Genomic DNA, 26,745 nt, shown 5'->3' with positions numbered 1-26,745 from the left:
TAAAGTACTTTTTAAAAGAAAACTCAATGACCTTCAGGAAAACACAGAGAAATCATTCAATATGATAGCAAAACTTAATGGAGAGACAGAAGCTACTTAAAAAATAAAACAAAATTTTGAATTAAATACACAGTAACTGAAACTGAAACATGATAGATGACATCAATAGTAGAGCAGATCACATAGAAGGGAAACTAGTGGGCTGGAAAACAATCTTTTGGAAAACAGTAGATGATTAGTATCTTTCTTGTTGCCATGAAAAATTTCTACAAAAACAGATTTGTCAGGAAGCAAAGGTTTATTTTGACCCAGAGTTTAAGAAGGGATACAGCTCATGATGGTGGCCAGGCAAGTGACAGAAGTGTGATAGTTGGTACACTGCAGCTGAGGTCTGGAAACAGACAGCGGTGAATGCTGGTGAATGCTTGCCCCTCCCTACTTTACTCAGTCTGAGACCCAGTCCCTTGGATGATACTTTCCACACTCAGGGTGTGCTTTCCAAGCTTAGTTAAACCACTCTGGTAATGAGCTCACAAACACACTGTGAGGCTTATCTAAGAGGTGAGTCTAGATCCCACGCATTGGCAAACAATATTAAATACCACAAAGAAGAAAAAAAAACAAAAAAATTGAATAGAAATAAAGCAAGCTATGAATCCTTTGAGATGGCATTAAAAACAAAAGGAAATGTTTATGTATTGAGGTCCACAGGGAACTTAAGTATGCTAAATGGGTAGAAAGGTTATTCAAATAGAACATAATAGACTTTCTAAACCTAGAGAAGGATACAAACATGTAGGTAAGGGGAGGTCAAAGGCCACCATTCAGAATTGTCTGTCTTTTCTTTATTCCCTTGACACCACCCCTAGTCAAGGTTTAAGGACCAAAGCTATTCAGTTCCAGGAAACCAAGTTTACCTCAAACCATCTCATTATCTAATTCTCCAAGGAATAGCAATCAAAAAAAGAATATTAATGTTGGAAGCAAAAATAAACAAGTAATATGTAGACGTGTTGTAATTAATATTACAGCAACCATCTCAGCTGAAATTTTAAATGCCAGTAGAAAATAGCACACAATTTCCATGAGTACCAAAGGCAACAAAGTAAATAAGCAACAACAAAGAATTCTCTCAACCAAGAATATAGTCAGCAAGGCTATCCTTGCAAAATAAAAGAGAAATAAAGACACTCACAAACAGAAGCTAAGAGAATGCCTTCATCATCCCTTTTCTATAAAAAATCATACAGGGAGTCCTTTAGCCATCAAGAAGGACGCATAAAAGAGTACAAAGAAACCGTGTTAAAACATAACAATAAGACTAATTATACAAAGAATATCAGAATACTCTAGTATTTTAAGTAGGATGTGTGAGCCACTCATATCGCTAAAATGAGAAAGAACAATTGTAACAATGATTAATATGTTGAGAGAGAGAAAGAGAGATGGCATAAAAGATATAGGGCATCAGAGATTCAAAATTTGAGGAGAAACGAAGTCTAAGTATTAATTTTAAAATTATTTGTTGATATATTTTATCTTCTCCTTCTGTCCTTCTCCTCCTCTTTTCCTCTTTCTTTGTTTTGTTTTTTGAGACAGTGTTTCACGTAGCTCAGGCTAGACTTGAACTTACTATGTAGCTAAAGATAACCTTGAACCCCTGGATCATCCTGTTTCTACTCCTCCCAGATGCTAGGGTTGCATACATGCACCATCCTATCCATTTTTGAATTTTTTTTGTTATTTTGTTTTTTACTATTATGACCACGATATGTTGTTATCATTTACAAATTGTTTCTTATATTAAAAGAACTTAAAGCTTTTATGACAATGAAAGAAAATTCATATAACAGAAAAACCAAAAATAGTAACTAAGAAATGAAAATATACTACTAAATCAAACTATTTAGCAGCTGACTAGTCCATCAGTCTCTCTTTGCTTGATATATAGCCACAGGAAAAGAAATCCGTAGGTTAAAGAAACATCTGAATCCCCATGTTTATTGCCGCAGTATTCACAGAATCAAGAGATAAACAATCCAAGTTATCAACTGATGAATGGTAAAGACAGTGTAGTATAAACACACAATGAAACATGATTCAGCCCTTGTAAGAGAGTGAAAACACATCATTTGCAAAAGTATGAATGGACTTGGATAAGGCTGCATTAAGTCAAATAAGTCAGGCACAGAAAGACAAGCATCACACCACCTCACCTTTATGTGTAACATAAAATAGTCACATAGAAGTTGAAAGGCTGTTGCTCTCAGAGGCTGATAAGGAGTACTAAGTTACATTTAAATATAAGAAATTGTGTTACTAAACAGCAAGAGACTCTACACAGGAATTGTGTACTATACATCAAACAACTAGAGGAAATTATTTTTAAATGTTTCTTCATCAAGAAATGACAAATGTTTGAGGCATGATATGTTTGATCTAATTTAAATATTATACTATATATATATATATATATATATATATATATGTACCTAAATGTCACCTGGTAACCAATTGTTGTGCATAATTTTTACAGTTTTATGTATCAGTTAAATTGCATTCAAAAGGACTAATTTTAATTTAACAAAATATCAGAATGTAAGAATTTATGTGGTTGTGTTCTTGCATTGCAAAGGATTATTTTCATATTTATCAAGTTAAAATAAGCTAATGTTGCGCAGCCTCCAAAAATCATTTAAAATTTGACCTATAACTTGTGTGAGATTTACATACATTTATATGGAGAAAATTCCATTATCTTACTTTATATGCATGTCAGCCACTCTTATTGGAGGTCCAAAGCTGTGCTCAGTGTCCTGGCAAGTTCTATTTTATTATTCCTTTGTATAAAATATATTTAATTGTGCATATTTCACATATACAAAATGACATATAGAATACACTGTCTTAGTTACAAAAAATTATTGCTGGGATAAAGTACCATGACCAAGGTAACTTATAAAGCATTTATTTTGAGGCTTATGGTTTCATAGGTTTATAGTTCATGACCATCATGGCTAGAAGCATGACAGCAGGCAGGCAGGCATGAAGCTAGAACAGTAGCTGAGAGTTTACATCTTGAGACAACCATAAGGCAACAAGAGAGACCCAGAGTCTTTTGAAACTTCAAAGTCTGCACCCAGTGACAAAGTCTCCTCCAACAAGGCCACAACTTCTAGTCCTTCCAAACAGTTCTACCAACTGGAGATGAAGTATTCAAATATATAGGTCTATAGGGGTCATTTTCATTGAAACTCTGTTTCCCTAGACAGTAAAATGATTACTGTAATAAAACAAATTAAGATCCCCCTCACTCCTTCCTATAGAAAGGAAGGTCAAGGGTGTTTCTCTGTTAATATTCATTAACAGCCCCTCTATATTTTGCTATTCCACTTTACCTCCTTTCTCTACTGTGCTCAAGTGTTATTCCAAATAAGTGGAATTTGGAATAATAACTGACCACAAATTATACTTACTTGAGGTAAGCTCAACCTCAACCTGCTAGAATGGGAACCAGGATGCTAACAAATCATGGAAGCATTAGTAACTTAACATCACTATTGTATTTGCATGTCTCGCCTAGCGAGATTTTTTTTTTCAGTTTAGGTTCAATTTCTTTTAGGTTCAATTAACAAAAATTAACATTTTCATCTTTTAGCTATTCTAATTGTCAATATCTTTTATTTTGTGGGGTCTAAAGCATTTATCCCTGCTGTGTCTATTCATTGTCTATAAGTTAAGGCAAGCACACAAGTAATCCTACATTTTCTCTAGATTAAATGTGGTCTAATTTCCCAGCCAGTCTCATGACTATGCTCTCCTGAATGTCCTTTTCTGTTTTTCCTTCTCTCACTTTAAGAAGTTTGACAATGTCTCCCCTTCCCTCTGTAAATGTAAATTTCAAATATTTTCATCACAAAACCAATGTTTGGCAATACATTTAATTTAGCTTGATTTAATCATTTCCAAAATGTGTGTATTAAAACATTACATTTTATCCTATAAATACATACAATGCTATTTGTCAACAAAACAAACATTTATTGAGTGTTAATAATGGAAATACCTGGAAATTGCAGACTTTCTTTCTTGCAGGCCTTCTTTTTGGAAAATTTCTAGATAGTTGAGGTCTCCAATAATCATTTTTTTCTGATCTACATACCTCTGATAGATGTTTATATCTTAGAATAACTTCTTAATACATATGTTTTCATATAGTATAACATTGCTTTTCAGCTCTAGGTAGCTCAAATAGCCACTTTCTGGTGTTCTCTGTTTATTTAAGACCATTTCCTACCTATCATCAAACAAGAAACAGATTACAAAAAATGATGTCTACAATGCTCATAAGTCTGTAGGTAGACATTATCATATATTAAATTCTACAGTAAAATAACACTAACATTCCAGAAACAGAGTTAGTCTTACACAATTTAAAGCAAAATATATATTTTAGAATCTCAGAAGGCAAGACAATCATTTGTATGCCTTTTTTATTTTTCTAAAGGTTTTAATTATCAGTGCTCATTTTCTATAGCTGTAATAATTGAATTAAGAGGAATGGTTAAAAATGGAATACAATTCAGCTCCTCATTTTCAAGAGGATCCAGTAGGAAGACCACCTATGCCATGAAACTATATTATGGTGATTGCTGTTTTTTTTTTTTTTTCAGGGAGGTGGTATCAAACTACCAAAAAGCATATTGGCAGTTTTTATGCTCAACCATACGAAGTATGAAGAGGAAACTTAATAATTAGAAGGGAAAAGTAATCCATTTCCCCAGCACACTAGAAGGTATGATCATGGGCTAGCTGCCTATAGTATGAGCTAACAGATATTTATGATGTACTTTCCTGTTGAGACAATGTTTTATAAGCACTAGAGGAGCCAAATAGATGCACAGTGACACTTTGCACTCTGAGAAAGCGTAACTTGATGGGTACCTTATGCCAAGGTCTAGGATAGAACCAACTGTGCTTTTTAGAACCAAGAGTTAGAAGAAATGGACAAGAGTATAACACAGTAAATACATTCTTCAACTCATGCAGGTATGGACATTAAAATTTGACTGTTTTGCACATGAGTGGCACTAATAACTGCTACTTCAGCTCTCTGGATCATATCTTTTACATCTTTAAAATGTATATACTACTAAGGCATGCTAGTATTTATCTCACAATTCTGCTAAAATGAAATAATATGTGTTTTGGTTAAATTTCTAAATCCAATAATCCACAAATAAATGGAGATGTCCAATAATAATTATTAAAATTATGTGACATTTTGAACATGATGGCTACAGAACAGTATCTGAATTCCTAATATAATTATAAGAAATATTTGATCTATTTTTGGCTTCTTTTTCTCATTTACAAAATCTTGTCTATGCCAAATCTAAGTGTATCTTTGTTTCTCTGTTCTTTCATCCTCCATGGAGTTAGTTTTTCTAAACTGAATCAACATGTATCTGGGATTTGAACCTTCAACCTATGACTCCAGTATTCTGAGCTGCACTGAACAAGACTTCAAGACTGAGTGGACTACCTTTAAGAAAATAATGAACTCTACAAATTTGTCTTTGAAGCACTGAAAATTGTCTAAATGTTGTCAATAATTCTTACCTCCAAATATAAGTTTTCAAATCAAATGTCATATCTAAAATATGTCTCTGCTTTAAGAGACAGAATAACAGAGCATGCTGGTCACTGTGACAGCTTCATCTATTTTTACTTCAGCCTACAATCATTTTTTTGCAGTTCATTGTGTGCACAGCCAGTTGTAAGACAATCAATGAAAGAGATCCAGCAGGGATATTTTCAGCTTTAAAAATCTCTCAAAATGAGTCTCAATTCTATTCCTATTTAATCCTTTCCTATGCTCATCACTCTAATGTCCTCTCTCAAAATTTGGAGACACTATTGACTTTTCCTTCTTCTTACATCATTTCTGCTGTGGGATGGTCTGTATGTCAAATTATTCTGAGTGGTCAATAAATAAAACACTGATTGGCCAGTGGCTAGGCAGAAAGTATAGGTGGGACTAACAGAGAAGAGAAAAGAAAGAACAGGAAGGCGGAAGGAGTCATTGCCAGCCGCTGCCATGACAAGCAGCATGTGAAGATGCCGGTAAGCCACGAGCCATGTGGCAAGGTATAGATTTATGGAAATGGATTAATTTAAGCTATAAGAACAGTTAGCAAGAAGCCTGCCACGGCCATACAATTTGTAAGCAATATAAGTCTGTGTGTTTACTTGGTTGGGTCTGAGTGGCTGTGGGACTGGTGGGTGACAAAGATTTGTCCTGACTGTGGGCAAGGCAGGAAAACTCTAGTTACACATTTCCATTGAATTAGTTAGTGTATGCCATTCATTCCACATATACAACAGTCCTCATTTTATTCAATGCCTTAGTAGCTATTACCTGGATTATGTAGGAACCCACAAAAGGGTTTCATTTCTTGTGTTTTTCAAATAGCATTCTAATTCCATTTTAAGTATAAGTTTCAGCATCTGGAGCTTTCACTCTGCCTTTTTTGCAATGGCTTTCTTGACATCCCGGCCTGCCAGCAGGACTCAGCTGTATTCCCTCTCAGTTTGCCAAAGGGTCCACTGAAGCTTACCTTCTATTGTCAGACTGAATTTAAGTAATCCCATGCACACTGGATATATCGTCTTTGCTCATTTGTCTTCTGTACTTGTAAAATTTTATTCATGTTCTTACTCTGTTCTGATTGGTTTTCATTGACTTGACATAAACCTAGACATCTGGGAAGAGGGAGTCTTAATTGAGATAATTCCTCTATATGTAAGTCTTTGGAATATTTTCTAATTAATGATTGACATGGGAGGGCACAGCTCATTGTAGGCATTGCTACCCCTGAACAAATGGTTCTGAGTTATAACAGAAAGCAGGCTGAGCAAGTCTAAGTAAAGCCAACCAGTAAGCAGTATTCCTCCATGGTCTCTGCTTATATCCTTGCTTCCAGGTTCTTACTTGTATCAGTGATGGAATGTGACCCGAGGGTTGGAAGATGAAATAAACCCTTTCCTCCCCAAGTTGTTTTTGGTCATGAGCTTTTATCACAGCAACATAAATCCTAAGACATACCTATCTATTCTTCAGGGTACACTTCAAATTATCTCATCAGATTTGATATCATCTATTTTTTCTTTATTCCCCTACTACCTCTTTGAGGGTAGTATTACATTTGACTCATTTGTTTAGTGTCCATATCAATAGAGGAAGAAAACATGGTTTATCCATCTTCACAATTACCATCATCCTAGTACTCTATCCCAAGTTGGAATATTCTATGTGTTTATTAGAGTAGGCACTTGCTAAAATGATGGAATGGAAAGGCAAGTCCTTGGTTATATTTCTAAGCTAGTCTTAGCTTCTCAATGCTTATTTGCTAAGCTTATTTAATTACCACATTTCACTAAAATTATACTTTTAAAGATAATTAATGACCTTTTTCCTTCCCTAATTCTTAGTCTCCTTTATTGGACTCTTTCCTCTGCTCATCCTTTTGGATTTTGTAATCTGAGAGCTTTTCTTACTACATTGTATTTGCAGCTTCAGCTTTTACTTCTCTCCCAATAACCTTTCACATCTATGTATCAAGCACTGTCCTCCTTTGAATCCAGACACAGTTCCAAGTGTTTCTTCTAGTTTAAGGCTTATGTATTAATTATACACTTTAAAAACCTTTAATATATAATTTAATGATTTCAGCTACTCTGTATAGTGGCAGAAAGCTGCTATTTTGCTTTATTTACAATTTACTTATTAGTCTCTTGATAATTGCGCTTTATTTTTGTGCTGAAGAAGTCATGTAGCTCTTACCATTGATTGTATGCTTTCCATTTCCCACAGCCTGTGAACCTGGCTAAATTTATTATGATAGTTTATCTCTGATCTTAGTAATTTTTTCAAATAGAGTCATACAACAAAGTAAGGTAAGAGGAAAAGAGAATGAATATTAGAAATTTTGTTTCTTTAGTCAGTTTCTACTGGCCCTAGGTATGACAGTGACATCAGACCTACTAGTAGACATGGCAAGGAAAGTAAGAATAAGACCAAGGTACCGAGCTGCCTCATAAACCTCCTTTATTTTCTGGGTGTTCCAACTGCTATCATCTTCCTACTGGAAACCATTTCCCCTCTAGTGTTTCTCACTTCTGGGAGTAGCACAGAGGTCTATTCTGTTCTCATCCTAATGCCCAGAAGTCTTTACTAATGTCTCCTTCATACTCTCATGTACTACATTCAGTGAAACACATGGTGTAGTTCCTATGATCTTCAGAAAACTCATAGTTCCTATGATCTCCGGGAATTTTCCAAAACTGTTGTACACGTCTCCCCTCCATTGTTTCAGTGTGAGTCCTAGGCACCAAAATTTCTCATCAATGCTATAGTGAAGGTTTCATGTCAGTATTTCATTGTTTTCATCAAATAAATTTTCCTTTGAAATTTATACTTCCTTTTTAAAAAATATTTCAAAGATATCCCAAGCCTGTATGTGGTACATCATGAGATACCTTTTCTCTAGCCTTATCCTTTACAGAATTTTCCTGTTGTTTTTTCAAACTTACCAAATTTTTCCTCCTATAAGGACCTGGTATATGATGTTTCATTTTCTTGAAATCTCCTTATTCTTCTCTATTTGGATGATGCCCATTCATGACTCAGATTTCTGCTTGAATACTGGTTGTTGCTTCATGGAAGTCCTCAGCAACTTTCTGAAGTGAGTCATGCTATCCTCACTTTTTTTATTGCATTGTAATTAAACAAATAATACTAATCTAATTCCATAAAATAAACACCAAAAGAGGTGTTGAATTATTGTGGGATGTTTTTCTGATTCTGTAGTACAATAAAGTATAGCATAACATTTGGTATATAACTAAAGTGTGGATACTTCATGAAAACATGTACCATATAGATTCATTATCCTGCCTCTCTCAAGGGGGCCTTCAGTTTTGTTTTCCTGATTCAGCTCATCAATTTCTATAACCCAGACAGAATGTGAGTCTCAATTTCCATATTCTTTTATCAGTATCTTCCAACATCATCTTCCACAGCCTGATGCCCACTACATTTTTGAAGACTCTGACTCTATGAGGTTTCTCAAAGGAGTCATTTCTACTGCCATTCTCACTGCTGTTTCCTCCATTCTGATAATTAATTTTAGTATTAAAGGTGTGAATAACATCTTTGGTTCTAATTCTTCACACTTACTTGGGTGGTTACACATAGAATAGATTAATCATATCAGTTTTATCCTAGGAATCTTTAAACTACTTTAATACCCATTCCATATGAAAACATATATAATTCAAATATCATCATATGGCTACAGTTAACATTGTTAGATCAAGACTATTCTTGATTTTCTGTGCATTCTATGCTCTAGCACTAACATTCTTTTTGCTATTCTCAAATTTTCATGGGCCATGCCTCCACCAACCTGATATGACATACCTTCCTCATCTTTCTTGCAATTTCCCATACTTGCTGGCAGGAGCACATCCTTCCCTTTTCACATTTTTTTTTTTATGTATCTGATTTGCATGTTCTTCATTCAACACTAAACTTTACTTATTTGTGTTTAGGAGGAGGCAGTCTAATTTAGTGGTTTAAAGTGACTTTTCTGGAGGTGGATTTGGAGGTTTGAATCATGGCCATATAGAATTGAAAAGTTACTTAAATTGTTTTCTTGGTTTTCTATATAACCAGATGCATAAGTGTTTAACTCATATAATTATTAAAAATATTAAATAAAATAGTAGGCACCAATCACTTAGATGATCCCTAGTGCTGAATACTTATCATTTCTTGCATGTATTTTTGCACCACCAATCTAGATGCAGAATCCAGTATGTTATCTATCTTCAAGTTCTCAATGAAATATTCTTGCAGTTGTCAAATTGGTTTTTCTTGGGAATTACAGTCCCCAGCATGCATTAAAGCTTTGTTTTGTTTTTGTTTCATTGCTGTTTGTTTTGTTTTGTTTTGTTCTGGTTTTTGAGACACGATTTCTCTGTGTAGCCTTGACTGTCCTGAACTAGCTCTGTAGACCAGGCTGGCCGCAAACTCAAAGAGATCTGCCTGCCTCTACCTCCTGAGTGCTGGGATTAAAGGCTGTCCTAGGAATCTATCTAGATTTCTAGCCTAAGATGGTTGATGAAACACAGTAGCAAAATTAATAGAGTTATATCCCTTTCTCCAAAATAACTATTACTTTGAGAAAACCTTTTAATTGTAACTGGCATAAAAAGGTGATGAATAATTCTTTTCTCTTATAATGATATTTTAATGTTTTACCTCCACAGTAGAAAACAATGCCCACCCTACAGCTATTACCATGATCTAAAATAAACTTTACCCATGTCTTAATGTGAAACTAATAAAAAAGCATTTACCTTCTAAAATAATTTTCTAATTTTTAAGACTATATAAGTTAAAACATAACATTTTCCCCTAAGCAGCTAGGACAAATCATGTAGTAAACATTTACTTTCATTGCTTCATATTTGAATTAAAAAGAGAGTACACAGCAAATATTAATGGCAGTAGAACTTTGACATTTCTAGTCCAATGTCCTTGAATGTTCTCAGCTTGACAAATGATCTTTGGAATTTTAAAGGTTTTCTAAAATCCATTTATTTACTAGCTAAACTGGTCAATAGTTTTAGTGGATTTCACAATTGTAGCTAACCACTAAAAATCAGCTTTTGTTTTCTACTTGGTTTAGAATGCCACCCTTGAGGGCATGACAAAATTTCTATAGAAAGTTTTTTTTCTGTGGAACTTCCAGATAGCTGGAGCCTCCTGAAATCTGTTGAAATATGTATTATATTACATCATAGTTTAACTGTGCCAGCAATTAGGGATCATTCCCATTTGGTTTTGAGTAGGAGCCAGCACCTCTCTTGTGATTGAGAGACTATTTAAGGATACTCTCTATATTGAGACAAATGTGGAAATAGTGTTAGACTAAGAATTACATGATTGGGACTTCTCTAGGTCAGTAGTTAGTCAGTAGGTTATTTATCTATAAAATAATGGATTTAAAAATTTTTATAATTGATTTAGAATAAGTTATTTTTAATTCTCTATCCAGGTTATAATGTGTGACTTAATTATAGTTATTATCCATCATGAAAATAAAGCAGTTAATATATTCTGTGTAGCTCATACTAAAATCCTATCCTTTGACTTCTGGAAAGTAACTGTTATCTCTGACAGGATTCAAAACAATAACTTTCATGCTGGCATTTAAAAGTATTTCCAAATTTCCCTTCAGAGTGAAAATCCAAGTATTTTTATGTCAACAGCTCTTTCTCTACACTGACCAACTTCCTTCCCTAGGGGTGGATACTTACTATTTTTCCATAGCTGCTTCCTTTTCCCCCCTCAGTTAACTTTAGATTGCTTATATTCTTTTGTTTTCCCTCATGTACTTTTGATAAGTCAACACTGACCACCACATCAGTCCTTCTCTTACAAAGAAAGCTCCTTTGGGCTTCTGCCGCACCATGTTTTTGAGGACCTCATCATGTTTTCCTGACCACAACTTCTCAGTCTTTCTGTTCTTACTCCTTATTATTATTAAGCTTGTGGTTATTCTAATAGTGAAGGGCTTTACTTGGGTGGTCTCAACTAATCTTATAGCTTTGATACCTCACATTTACAGATTATTTCTATATTAGCACAACTATCTCTTCTGACCTTTACAATTAATTAACAGTCTTTATGATCTCCCCATATTGAAATTTCACAGGTATCTCTCCCTAACAAGCAGATTCTTCATCTCTCTTAACACACACACACACACACACACACACACACACACACACAGAGAGAGAGAGAGAGAGAGAGAGAGAGAGAGAGAGAGAGAGAGAGAGAGAGAGAGTTTTTCTAACAGTATACATGTCAAAGACAACATGGGGAATCTATGCAATCAAATGTTGATCTCAGAGCCTAGGGTTCATGCTTTGTGATTGCACTTATGAAAGCTTATAATGAAGCACAAAATACGGCCACTTTATATCTTAGATACCTGTGCTGCTTCTATTTTTGTTATTTCCACAGTTAATCCCAGTATCCATTATAGGAGCTATACTGTGAGCCTTCTATATAGAATTGTGGCTTAACTTGTTGGACTCTAGTGTTTTCCTAACTGCATTTTGCAAATATAATTTTGTTCACTTTCCTCTTTAAAGCTTCTGTTGACTTCTCTTAAAAATTAGAGCAAAATCAGGTTAGATGTGGTTTGAATGAGCATGGCCCTCATAGGCTCATATGTTTGAATGTTTGGGGAATAGGAGGTATGGCCTTGTTGGAGTAGATGTGATTTTGTTGAAGGAGGTGTGTCATTTGAGGTTGGCTTTGAGGTTTTAAAAACCCACCTCATGCCCAGTCTCTATTCTCCCTCTCTCTTTTTGCCTGCTACCTACTGATCAGGTTGTAAGGCTTTCAGCTCCTACACTAGAATCATGCCTGTTTCCTGCCATGGTGATCATGGAATAAACCTATAAAACTCTAAGGAAGCCCCCAGTTAAATGCTTTCTCTTTGTTAAAATTTGCCTTGATCATGGTGTCTCTTCATAGCAATAGAATACTAAGACATATGTCAGTACCAGGGACTAGGGTATTATTGTGATGGCCTGATCATGCTGTTTGGAAGACTTTGGGACTTTAGACTAGAAAAGTGGTTGAACTTTGAAAAGTGGTGCCATACAAGTAGGACCATGGAAGATAGTAATGCTGAGGACAATGTGGACTGTAGGGATTCAGTTCAAGAGATTTCAGAAGGGAACAATATTAACTGGGCTAGAGAAAACTCCTGTGATATTTTGGCCAAGGTTTGGCTGACTTTCGGCCCTGTACAAAAAATATGCCAAAAGTGGAATTGAAGAATTTTGAACTAATGTTGCTGGTGCAGGAGATTTTCAAGATAGCCTAGTATTGACTGTGTCCAATGATTATTAGTGATCCATCTTATGCAGAAGTATGATCAGAAGGAGCAAGCCAGTAAGCAGCAACCCCCCATGGCCTTTGTATCAGTTTCCCCTCCAGGTTTTTGGCCAGTTTGAGTTTCTCTTAGTGGACTGTGACTTGGGATATGTAAACCAAATAAACCTTTTCCTCCCCAAGTTGTTTTTTTATCATGATGTTTTATCACAGCAGTAGTAATCTTAACTCAGACAATTCTCCATAATCCCTGAACTAGAAGGCTAAGTCAGGAGGATTATGATATATATATATTTAAAGGTTATATAATCACACCCTATTTCAAAACAAAACAAAATGACAACGAAAACAAACAAAAATTGCAGTGAAATTGAGTCAGCATGATGCACATATATAGCTTTAAGTGAGTTTTAGTCTTTTTGCCTCTGCTTTTCCTCTTGCTCTGTCACTTCTTTCATTGCTGACCATCATGCTTCAGCAACCCTAACCTATTGTTTCTGAAGTACAGCAAAGGTAGTTCACCTCAAGACCTTCACCCATATTGATTTCCAGCTTGAAGCAGTATTGTCTCTCACTGTTAACGAAGCATCTTCCCATTATCCTTCAGAAAATAAATGCTGTTTCTTTACGATGCATTTCCTCATTTCCTTGCTGTTAATAGGGTTCTTTTATATTATCCATAAATATATAACTTTCCCTGTTTCATAAGGAACAATGTGTCATTTGAATGTATGCATTATTCATTCATTATTTACATTAGCTTTTAAATTAAGCCTCAGAAGATTAGGCACTATTATGCTTCTCATATTCACTCTAGATCTAATTAGAATGTGTTAGCTCTGGAATGAATACTTACTGACCAAATTGGATAAGAAAGAAAACTGAGTAGAGTGGGTGGCTAACTCATGGGTTTGGAAACAGGGATCATCCATTCTGGCTTCCCACTCCATTCTTCCTCCACACTCTTGTTATTGCTATTATTTTTTTCTCTCACTTCAAGTCAGCCTAGGTCACAGGTCTCAGGCCCATCAAATATCATTGCTACTTCCTGCGAAAGTAACTTGTGCCATCTCTGTAAGCCTACATTGGAGGACCCAGCCCTATGCTGTGTTCTCTCACAGTCTACTGACCTGGGCTCTTATTATTGGATCCACTGATCTCCAGGATGTCCTTTATTTTACCCATTCCCAACTTTTCTGTGTATTCGTTAGTGTTCATCTTTAAGAGGAGCCACTTTTCTGCTTTCCTATTTATATTCCCTACTTTTCTTAGTCCACGGAAAAATCTTGCTAATTATGCAGTGTTCTTTTTTACTCTAAAGCTTAAACTAATTTCTTATTTTCCACCACAGAATGATGCACTGACAGCTCAGTATAGCATGTTTCTTTCAGTCCAAAAAAATTTCACAATAGATATAACTGGAAAAGGGTCAATATATGTATTTATCAATAGAGCCAAGATTTCTCACAAATATAGTTAATTGTACTGAAAAAATAAAATATTAAGATGATAACAGGCCATGTTTTGGTTTAATTGATTGGGTAAGATAATAGCTACCCAAGCAAATATCGAAATGAATAACATAAAGCACAACAGCAACAAACCTTGAGAGAGAGAGAGAGAGAGAGAGAGAGAGAGAGAGAGAGAGAGAGAGAGAGAGAGAGAGATCAGTGTTAAATGAGAATGAATAGCAGATATTAAGAAAATGCTTTTGGAGATGGTGTGGCAACTGAATGAAAGATGAACATATACACATACAAACTGAAAATCATCCGACATAGCATAGAACCAAATACTTCTGAATAAAACCACATCTGAAATCATTGCTGAAACTTCCCATTGTACCAGGTCCCAGATCTTTTGGCTCACAGCTAAAGTGATTCTTGATTCTCTGAAAGACATTTCTTCACTTCTCCTACCTCAGTATCCATGTAATGTCACATTTCCTGTGTCCAAATAATGTGGTATTTCTTTTTTTAAGGTATTATGCATCCCATTTTGTTCCAATTTTGTTTTGTGTTCATTTTTCTTAAAAAATAATCTAGTGAATATTTTGAGCATGCTAAGTAAACAAGGCATTTTGGTTTGGGTGCTGTTGCTGTTCTAAAAGCGGTAAGGGAAATTATAACTAAACTGATGAATTTTTCATGAGAATAACTTTGAGTTTGTGATATATTTACATATCAATTACTCAAATAAATCTTAAGTCACTTTCACATAAATACTCACAAAAACAAAACCTGTCTCAGCAGTTGCAAAATAGGAAATGTTCTGATTCTAAACTTTTATCATTTTAGCCAAATACCAAAGATGTATTATTTTAAAAATTAAATAATATGGACATTTAAGATAATGATGACCTCTGGGGGGAAATGAGAGGGCATGTGATCAATACTGGTTATCAGATGTAGATATTGTAACATTCAATTTATTTTTTTTTTTTATTTTATTTTTTTTTTTAATTTTTATTTTGCAACACAATTCAGTTCTACATATCAGCCACAGATTCCCTTGTTCTCCCCCCTCCCGCCCCCCTCACCTTCCCCCCAGCCCGCCCCCCATTCCAATCTCCTCCAGGGCAAAGCCTTCCCCACAGACTGAGATCAACCTGGTGGACTCAGTCCAGGTAGGTCCAGTCCCCTCCTCCCATGCTGAGCCAAGGGACCCTGCATAGGCCCCAGGTTTCAAACAGCCAACTCATGCAATGAGCACAGGACCCGGTCCCACTGCCTGGATGCCTCCCAAACAGATCAGGCCAATCAGCTGTCTCACCCACTCAGAGGGCCTGATCCAGTTGGTGACCCCTCAGCCATTGGTTCATATTTCATGTGTTTCCGTTTGTTTGGCTATTTGTCTCTGTGCTTTATCCGACCTTGGTCTCAACAATTCTCTCTCATATAAACCCTCCTCATTCTCGCTAATTGGACTCCCAGAGATCCACCTGGGGCCTAGTCATGGATCTCTGCCTCCAGATCCATCAGTAGTTGGATGAGGTTTCTAGCACGACAATTAGGGTGTTTGGCCATCCCATCACCAGAGTAGGTCAGTTCGGATTGTCTCTCGACCATTGCCAGCAGTCTGTTGTGGGGGTATATGTAGAAGGCTGCAAATAGATCCATATCTATCACCGTGCACAAAACTTAAGTCCAAGTGGATCAAGGACCTCAACATAAATCCAGCTACTCTGAACCTGCTAGAAGAGAAAGTAGGAAGTAGTCTTGAACACATTGGCATAGGAGACCACTTTCTAAATAGAACACCAGTAGCACAGACACTGAGAGAAACAATCAATCAATGGGACCTCTTGAAACTGAGAAGCTTTTGTAGGGCAAAGGATACGGTCAACAAAGCAAAGCGACAGCCTACAGAATGGGAAAAGATCTTCACCAATCCCACATCTGACAGAGGACTGATATTCAGAATATATAAGGAACTCAAGAAATTAGACATCAAAATGCCCAACAGTCCAATTAAGAAATGGGCTATAGAACTAAACAGAGAATTCTCAACAGAGGAAACTCAAATGGCTGAAAGACATTTAAGGAATTGCTCAACATCCCTAATCATCAGGGAAATGCAAATCAAAACAACTCTGAGATACCACCTTACGCCTGTCAGAATGGCTAAGATCAAAAACACTGAAGACACCTTATGCTGGAGAGGATGTGGAGCTAGGGGAACTCTCCTCCACTGCTGGTGGGAATGCAAGCTTGTACAACCACTTTGGAAATCAATATGGCGATTTCTTAGAAAATTGGGAATCCATCTCCCCCAAGATCCAGCTATACCACTCTTGGGCATATACCCAAGGAATGCTCAATTTATTAAGGTAGATTAAACTTAAGTATTATATAGAACTTCCATATTATCTAAATCATAATAGCAATTTAAGAAGTATATTTATAAGTAACTTAAGTGTTAATGTAGATTATCCTGATTTGCTTGATTTTTGTTTACATTTAATATTTAAGAGTCATTTGCCAGATATCAGTAACATTAAATTAGAAACTAGACTATTTTAGAAAGACAGTCAAATATAAGACCCACACTTTGATACATGAGGGAACTCTAAAAGATTTCAAACTGTAGAGGATGGAGTTATTGATGAGGAAAGAAAATAATTATTTTCTTAGCTACATGCCTGCTTGGAGTCTGATTTGTGACTTGTTCTGTTAGAGTTGAAAACAGCCAGTGACCCGAGGGAAGAAGGGAGTGGAAATTAAGCTCTTTGCATGGATAGCCAACACAACAGATGGATGACCATCCAGCATGTGTAGCAGTTCCTGAAAGCTGGCCAGTTATAGAAATTGAGTATAGCTGCAACAGAGGATCACATTGTGAACTTGGCCCCTGACAGGGCACGAGCAACCCAAGTGCAGCATATAATCCATTTAAAAAACAATTATCACCTTCTTCAAAGAATTACTTATTTATCACTTGTCCCATGTCAATGTGTGCATACCACACTCATACATATTTCCTTCTTTAAGTGATTTAGACTTTTATTTCCTCTCATTAGTCATTTCATTAACTATTCTTAAATCACTGAATTCTAAAGATCTTGGATGATCCCATTGTCATCGCCTACATGAAGAATTTTGTTGGGTGAAATAAATAGAATAAAGTACCAATTCTTAGGCAATGTAGACTATTATATATACAAATTTCCAATTATCTTAATATTCATGTTATCATTTTTTATTTCACGAGAAAATGTCATGTAGGAAAATGATTAGCAAGAGCCAGGTAGAGAAATGATCTAATATTTCCAACAGCCAAAGTAAAATGGAGGAGAAAAATCAACCATATATCTATTTGGTAGGTCAAACATAAAGTATACCTCTTTAGCTCAATATTTGCCTAAAATAATTGTTCTGATATTCTGGAACATGCACATTAAATCACAACCATTACTGCTGGTCCAAAATTGGCCATCAAGGTAACAAACTTTCTAAAATAGGAAATACAATCTAAATGTTAGCACATGTAGAGTCCATGCTCAATGCTACCAGTGGGATTATAATAAAATCATCTCTAGAAATATCTACAGCATACAAAAATCAAATGCAGAATATGGATTTTGTAGACAAATGGAAAGCACACATAGCTATTTTTGTGGGTCAGACATGATTGTTGAATACCTAAGAAATATATTTAATAGTTTTATATAAATATCTGTTCAAATTCTAGGTGGGCTCTTTTCCTGTCTAAACTTTATAAAATAATAGTTGTGATGATTATAAATGTCAGTGTCTATGATCATACCTGGACATGAGAAATTCCTAATAATAAGCCATGCCACCGCTATTTCTACAAACAAAGAAAAACACAGTACTCTGTCTTTCAATGTAATGTATTTGACTCCTAATACTTCCTTGGACTTTGATCATGCCATTTTGTTCAGTGTTTAACAATAGATCATAAACTAATGGAACGTGGTTGCTTTCCAACTGTCCCAATAGTGACTAAAAAGTAATAGGACTAATGAAGGTTGCAGTGGTTCTTGTAGAGATCTAGACAGATAAACAACACACCTGTAAATGATACAAGTTTGTTAGCTGCTTTAAGAGTTGCTTGGAGACTTAAGTAAAACTATACAGATTTCCAAAACATGAAGTATCTTTGATAGAGATATTAATATGTATGTTTGTTTTGATCTTCTAAGAAATATTTAAGTCTTTAAATGTTTTGTAAGGACTTTGTTTTGTAATACAGATAGCAGTCACCATATCCCTACTATTTGGCTTGCTTAATTTACCTAATTGTCTAATAGGTTTGATTACTGAACATTTTTATTGTAGTTTTGAATACTTTAGCCTATAAAGAGAAAAACAAAGAGAGAAGTATATTATACCAATAGCTACTTTTCTCATTTGCCTCTAGACTGAATACTTACATAACTGTTTTCTTATAGATATTTTGGCATATTCTTCTAGTTGCTAATGTACATATCTCAATTAAATCAAAACCTAATAATACACATTTCACACAAAGAACACAAAGAATAGCCAAATTATGGTTGACTAAGAATGTTAGGGATATGTTATGAGCCAAGGCGTCACTTGTGAACTGAGAGACCCCAACAGTCTCCACCGCAGAAGGGTAACAGAGGGACAGTAGCAACAGACATGCATGGGCACCTGCTCTGTACAAGGCTCTGGATGAAAGCTTATCTAGTGTTATTGAGATGTCAGACTCTAGTCTGATTATTACTCAGTTTGAATGAAGTATCTACAGAATGCATAGTTTTTATCCTTGCCGAGGAAAGTGGCTACACAGCTCATTTTGCATCATCCTTTCTAAAAATATGCTCATTGGGGTACTTTACTTGCAGTCACCTAGTTATTTGGACATTATCATCTTCGCATGCTGAAACATCTAACTGTACACTGGCCATTAGATGGTTTCATTGTTACTCAATCAACAAAATCAGATATTTTTGATCAACTTTAGGCCTAGTGATCTCCGTATAAACACACTATCTGTAAACTCTGTGTGTGTGTGTGTGTGTGTGTGTGTGTGTGTGTGTGTGTGTGTGTGGTATGTACCCACACACAGGATGTGCACTCTGACACCAAGCCATAACACAAGCTCCTCGTTTTTTTTAATTCAGTAATAAAATAAAATTCTGAAATCTGAACTTCTCTAAATATAAAATTATTTGAATGCTAACATAATACTAGAAATAGAAAATTACAGAGCTGACCTCATGTAATGCTTCAGGGCCAAAAGGCAGCTTCACTAAAATATTGTGTAAAATTGCCTGCAGTCTATGTATATGAGGTATATATATAAAGCATAAGTAACTTTCATTTTAAAAATGGAGTCCCATGCTCCAAATTACTCACTATATATACACAACTATTCCAAAATCTGACACAATAAAAAATCTGAGACATTTCTAGTCTGCTGTGTGTATGCATGTACATGCATGTGTGCAAGTATATGCATACATGCTTGATATATTTTGTGTGTAAGTGTGGTATGGGGGATGAAACTCATGGTCTTAAACATGCTAGGAAATTACTCTACCATTAATCTATATCACAAGACTTCTGCTTTTTAAATGAAGTAAAACAATAACTTGTAGACTTCATGACTCAAAAGGAATTTCTGATATAATATTAATTGGTAATTAAACTGCCAAAGTGTCTCCTCTGGTTGTGTGTATGTATGTTATGTGCACACATGTGCAAATGTATATGTATATACCAAAAGTACATGGTAGCTGTTATTGAGGAGGAAAACAAACATTTATGATTGGATGGTTGGGGCATGCCTCAAAGATAAATAGAATTGATTGTTTTACAAAGAGTAAGTAATTATACAAAAATTTTTTATCTCTTGACTGGCTTATAACTGAGCCCCTACAAAAAAATCAACTCAACTATTTTAGTCAAAAGCATCCAAATTAATAGATGTGATTTTGTTCGGATCATGTTTATATAAAGTGAATTACTAACAAATATTTCCATTCTCTGTTGTTCCTAAACAAAGAAATCAAGGCAAGTTACACCTTTGGATTAATCACAGACTAGATGAAAACTCTAACAGATGCAATTTACCCATGAACACTGTTTAGATGTAAGAACATCTCATAAGATAATAGTCAGAACACCATTTTATTCCATCATCCCACTATCACTCAGTATTAGAAGTGACATATACTTATGTTTCTTTTGATGCATGATATAGTTCCTTGAATAATAATCACATTCTCTAGAAGTTTAACACACTTACCTTTTCAGATTTCTTAATACCAGTAAATACTCAGTCACATTTGAAAATGAGAATGTAAGTCATAAGAGTCTCTGCCTGGGCCTTATCAGAATTCATTAATAGTCTTCATTGTACCTAGAAACTCTACCACAGCTGTGTTCTATCACCAAAACATGGGTATTTATTTAAGGAGAAATGTCCCTGAGGTTTTAATATGATAGTGGTGACTAATATTGATGAGGAATAAGAAAAAGAACTTTGGTATTCTTTAAATCAACATCTTAAAGGAATCTTTTTATGATAACTTATGTAATTAAAATTAGTTTAAAAGCAGAACACACACACATATATATATACACACATCTATAATTTTATCTGAGGATATGGAAGGGATTTACATCGCATGATAAGGAATTTTGTCAGTGCAGAAAAATAATAACTCAGATTAAAAGTTGTATACATTTAAAGTCACTAAGGAGTTTAAAATGTTCTGTTTTTCATTAAATAATCCTGACATATTTAAAAATTAAAATTAATACTCTGATGCAATTATCACTTACATACTACATCTTATCTTTGAAATAAAATGTAAAAATGTCTTATAGTTGGTTGAAATAAAGTGTAAAAAGTCTTATAGTTGGCTGAGTTGTTGCCATGGTGAGCTAAGAGCCTATAGGACAGGTATCTGTGTTGATTATGCTACACAATTCATCCAGGCAAAATATCAAAGTTATTAAGTAGATAAAGTTAAAATACAACACCAAGTATGCTTCAGAAAAATAAGAAATGAACTTACTCAAACTTAATGATTTACATAAGGGAAGTATTAAAAATGTCAAAAGAAATTGCCTTATAGTTTACATGTGGGAGAATCAAGAATAGAAAATTTAAGAAATTAAACCTTACATAATGAGTATCAAATAAAGATGGCTGGAATTATAGCATGAGATCAATCAAATACAATTCAGACTTAGACTATTCTGAATGCTACCATTTGAGTCTCTAGACTTCTAAATACCAAGCTAGACCAACAACATAAAGTGGTTCAGTGACCTGCATGCTACTGATCCACCCCTATTTTCAAGGCTGCTCTCTGTAGGCTAAGATTAATGACACACACAGTAACTTGGAAACACAACCATGTCAATTAATTCCATTCAATAAGTCTTTCAAATTGATTCTGACTTACATATCTGTCTTTTCCAAAGCAACTTACTCAATGGTTCATTCACTGTCACCTCACAGTTATGCATTCTTGGTTTTTGGTTTAATTATGAATTTCTGAGCTATAATGAAGTGTCAAGGAAAAAATGATATGGAAATCTATACTCTTCTTTCCCTATGAAATGAAATTAAAGGATCTAATTGTACTCATTTTTAGGATTGATCATAGAATGTCCTTTTTGTAATTGTGAAATAGTGCCTGAAAATCATCTCTGTAACACATATATTACATAGTCAAAGCCATTTACCTTTGTATTACTTCAGTTTAAGCCATAAAAATTAGCATATTTGAAGTCAAATAATCATATAGCTTCCTAAAACTCCCATTATTTCAGTCTCTCTCTATAAAAATAATCCTCTGCAATGCAACCTTTATTCCCACTGACTGTAATTTAATTCAGAAATCTGTAATAATGATATTAATATTTTGAAGTAAAATTTGCACTTATCAAAACACAGTCTTATTTAGACTCTAAATTCTGACAGGTTAATTATTGTGTGTCTCATTTGTATTCATAAAAATACAGACTTTTAGTTCATAAATTCCCAGAGAAATTAATGATTTTTATATTCAGTATCCCTCTGTCTTCCTGGAGTCTCGTTGGAATATAAGAATTACTATTATAATGATGATTATTACAAGCATGAGAAAATCTATTGCTTCAGCTGGTACACAGCATGTCATGGTCTTGCCACCATCACTCTGTCTGTCTTTATCTTTTTTTCATACACCTAAACCTTATAAAAACAAAGGAGTTTTGACATCCTATTCCATCCTAGTCCATTGCTGCCACCCTCACTGCCCCAGAGGTTCTCACTTCTTACACCCACCTCTGCAATCTTGGGTATCCAGGACTAGTTGCTCACATTTACTTCATGCTTGTGATACACTTATCTAAATGATTGTTCATTATCCATTAAATGATACATGTGCCAACTCTTTTTTTTTTTCCTGAGATAACTTGTGAGTTACCCAACTACATAATGGTAGTTCTGGGATTTACATCCAGTTAGTTTGCCTTAAGACCTTATCTCATGAGATATTAACACTTTGACATACTGATTTCAACTCCAGGAAACCTTAAAGGCCATTAGTACTTCTATGGGTATTTAACTGTCTTTGCCAACTTTTCTCTTCCTCTTTTACCCCTATCTCTCTGAGGTCATACTTTCACTCTGCCAGTGCTAGTGATATACCACTTTGTTTCCTTTGCCAGGTGATACCCTTTGAAAACTGTTTCTGACTCATCTTTTATAGCTTCTGTAGTAGTAAAATGCCATTCACATATTGAGCTCTCTATAAATATTGGTTATATGCATTTACCAGAGAAGGAATGAAAAGATAGTCCAAAATATATCACAAAAGAATTTGAAAACATTTCAATAATATGCTTAACAAATCTATAACTTGAAAACCATGATTACCCAGCTGGGAATTTATTTCTTTACAAATTAAAACTTTTGTGGGTTTTGAACTTACAAAAACCAGAATAATTATTTGAACATTTCAGTTTCAAAATAATTCCTTCAGTTGACTGAATCTTTTGATTTTTACCAAACCACATTACAATATTCAAAATTATACTTCCAGAAATATTGGTGAATTGTGCTTACTATAAAAAATCAAATTAAAGTATAAATCATTGTTTATAGTAATGACTATATCAATATAAATGACTTGTTTTCTTTTCTCTGAGCTGATTCAAAAATTTTTTGCACATGTGCATATATTAGCTCGTTTATACAATATCTGTTTGGGAAGGAGGAAAGGTTAATTATGTTTTAAAAATAACAAGCTATCAGTTACTTAAAAGGTATTAAAGATAAAATGATTTTAAGATATCATTTAGAGACAGTTTACTTTAATTCACTGAATTTCTTGTGTTTAAATAATGGGGAAACACTTGCTTATACGAAGCTTTTCTTTCTTTAGCCATCAGGAGATCACATTTCTCCCTCTTTCTTTACATGTTGGCATTGCACTTTATTTTGACAGTTGTCCAGTAGAAATTTTAATAACTATAACAAACACAACTCTTAAATATTTATAGCAACACATTAGATGTGAAATTTAAGATGTGCCTCTTATTCTTTCAAACTCAAACTTATTACCTCCATCAGCAACATTCCCATATTAAAGAACAAGGTAGTTAATGGGAGTAAATACAAATTTACGTAATTAAGAAAAAGGATTCTTGGGTAAATTCAGTTTTAGAATTGCATTTTAAAAAATCTTTTAAGTTCTGCAATTTATAAACACGTATCTCGCTTGGGGGGGTATAAAAGCTAATTACCCAAGGTACAATTTCACAGCACTCAGAGGACCAGAACATCTTTTATGAATGACTTTGGAATGGATTTTCTTAAATTCCTAAATGGTTTTTCTCTTAGTAATGTAGTGATGAAATTGTGATTGTTAAATACAGTATGGATTGTTAACAACAGAATAGCCTCCTAATGAATTATGCAGAAAATACAATCGAGCTAGAGACCTACATGGGAATGGTAGCTCTGAGGAGATAGGTGAGAGAGAAAGGAAGGGAAGGGAAGGGAGATGGGACAGACAGACAGACAGGCACACACACACACACACACACACACACACACACACACACACGAGAGAGAGAGAGAGAGAGAGAGAGAGAGAGAGAGAGAGAGAGAGAGAGGCATGCACAGACACACACACATGCACACACACAGAGAGAAGGGTGTTTTTTTTTTTTTATGATCAGATTGTTATTTTATTGATTCTTGGTGGCAGCAAAGGGTATATGACCAAACAAGATGCTTTTAGGTCTGCCCCTTACCTGAAGAAAACAACACTGTTTTCTGAACAGGTAGGCACTCTTTAAAGTGAGTTACTCTACAATTAGAATGACATTACATTCCTTACCTTTGTTTGTTTAACTGATGGCCTAGAACAACAGAATATTCAGAGGTGAGTATCAGAGAGGTGGCAAGCTAAATCCAAAGTAGTGCTTTCTGGAATGGTGCTCCCCCCTTCTCAGACCTTTCAAAGTCTCAGCTCACTTTTCCCTTTGGTCATATCACTGTTGTATCGGTGCACCTTGATCATACTGCCCAGAGATAAACAGATAACTACCCCTGCCTGCTCTTGGTACAATAAAATGATGTAACATTTTCAGTAAAAGACATAAACGACAAGTGAGTTTGCCCTTGGCAAGTGTGACCCTGTAATGATTAACACTGGTCAGTCTTTTGCAGAATCAGCCAGTGGAGACTGACCCTCCCCTCAAGTTTAAAGCCAACCATTCATTTGGGTCTTAAGCCCAGGTTAAGAGGAAAAAAGCTTCCCCCAATACATAAAAAGGACAATATAAAGCAGCCGAGCCTGTCAATGCGAACCTACAGGCAGAGGAGAATTATAATTTTGTTTCCCCAGGAGACAGTGACTAAGGCACGCACACTGATCATCCCGAAAAGAGGTAAAGAGAGAGTGAAATGGCTCAACGTACACACACCCCGCTCCATACCGGGGACGAGTCTCCGAGCTGCGGTGTGTGCTCTCGGAGGGCCAGGCTGAAGCTGACTGCCCCCACAGCCACGCTGGACACCCCAAGCCCTATCTCCAGCACAGAGAGCACCAAGAGGCTCCCAATAATCTGGTTGCTGGTGCACATCCTCCTTGGGTCATCATTCCTTCCAGCTCAGAGAAGGAAGCCAATCATCCACCTTCTTTCTTCCAAAGTCCTCCTTAGCCCCTTCCACCCCCTACCACAGTCCAAATCCTCAAACTTTTCTCTCTTCACCAACAAAACATTATCCAAAAGGTCTGGATTTCCAGAACCAGAGAACCATTTCCGTGGCCAGGCCAGAGGAGAAGGGGCTGCTTCAGCCCCTGGCACGTTCACACAGGAACCGCCGGCGGTGGGTGGGAGTCCAGAAGCCAGCACTGGGGAGCCGGGCGCTGAAGAGCAGACTGGATGTGAGCCCTAGCAGCTTCAAGGCGCTGTCCAGAGTTCTGCCGCTTCTGGATTCTGCGCTCCCAGGAGCTTCCTGCACCTCTCAGGCTCCCTCCTCTTTCCCAGTGGAGGAACAGAGCTTGGCTTCCTAGAGATAAAGGGGGACTGCTCACAACCCCTCTCCGCCAGTCCTCTTGCCTCCCCTCCTTTGTTTTCCTGGCATCGCAAAGTGCTTCTGTGAATCCCTAGGTCTCCGGGCAGAGCAGGTGGATGGTGCTCAGCACCACATTTCTCGCACTTGCTGTATCGCCAGAAAACGCGACCTTGTCTGATGGCCTCTTTCCGTCTGGGTTTTTTTCTCCGTCGTCGTCCTCTTCCTCCCCCTCTCTCTTGATCTGATTCTCTCTCATCGCTATGACCTCATTGGGGCTTAGAAGGCTGACGGAGGAGGGAAAATCCTGATGTATTTGTGGGTCTTGGACCAATACTCTTGGCTGACCCCTTATTCGCCCCGCCCCTGGACCTAACCCCAGGATCCCAAACTCTCTACCTCTGCATCTCCCCTACTCTGTCCCTCCTGGGCTTCTACCCATGCAGGAGGAGTGGCTATGCCTGATGCCTATGTCAATGTGGGCTCATTCTATGCAAAACTTTCCTTGTCTCTGCCTGGGAAACAAAGAGCAAAGGAAGGCCGAGTGCACCAGAGTGGAGAGAAACCAGACCCCTGATTACACAAAAATTCCAGGAGACCCTTATTGAAAAATTCTGTCTCGGTGAGCCCAGGCTGGAGCTTCTTCATTAAGAGAGAGGGTCCACTCTCTCCATCACTTCCTGGCACCGTTTTATCCTGGGGGGAAGAAGCAGTCAGCTGGAGCCACACTTCCTTCGCTAGCCATGTGC

The 26,745-nt window shown here is 36.0% G+C and overlaps 1 protein-coding gene across 2 annotated transcripts in view; it reads right to left on the bottom strand.

The window, feature by feature from the left end:
* Tmem196 (transmembrane protein 196) overlaps positions 1-25,563 on the bottom strand; it is a 56,174-nt gene extending 30,611 nt beyond the window's left edge. The window contains exon 1 of one of the 2 annotated variants that reach the window (XM_059279726.1): positions 25,399-25,563. In XM_059279726.1, coding sequence (XP_059135709.1) covers positions 25,399-25,563 — 165 coding nt within the window. The remainder of the gene's footprint in view (positions 1-25,398) is intronic. The other variant, XM_059279727.1, reaches the window with a different exon arrangement.
* Between the last annotated feature and the right edge of the window lie 1,182 nt (positions 25,564-26,745).

This window comes from Peromyscus eremicus, chromosome 14 (genome assembly GCF_949786415.1).
Source record: "Peromyscus eremicus chromosome 14, PerEre_H2_v1, whole genome shotgun sequence".
Classification (NCBI taxonomy): domain Eukaryota; kingdom Metazoa; phylum Chordata; class Mammalia; order Rodentia; family Cricetidae; genus Peromyscus; species Peromyscus eremicus.
This window is presented reverse-complemented; position numbering and strand designations above follow the sequence as displayed.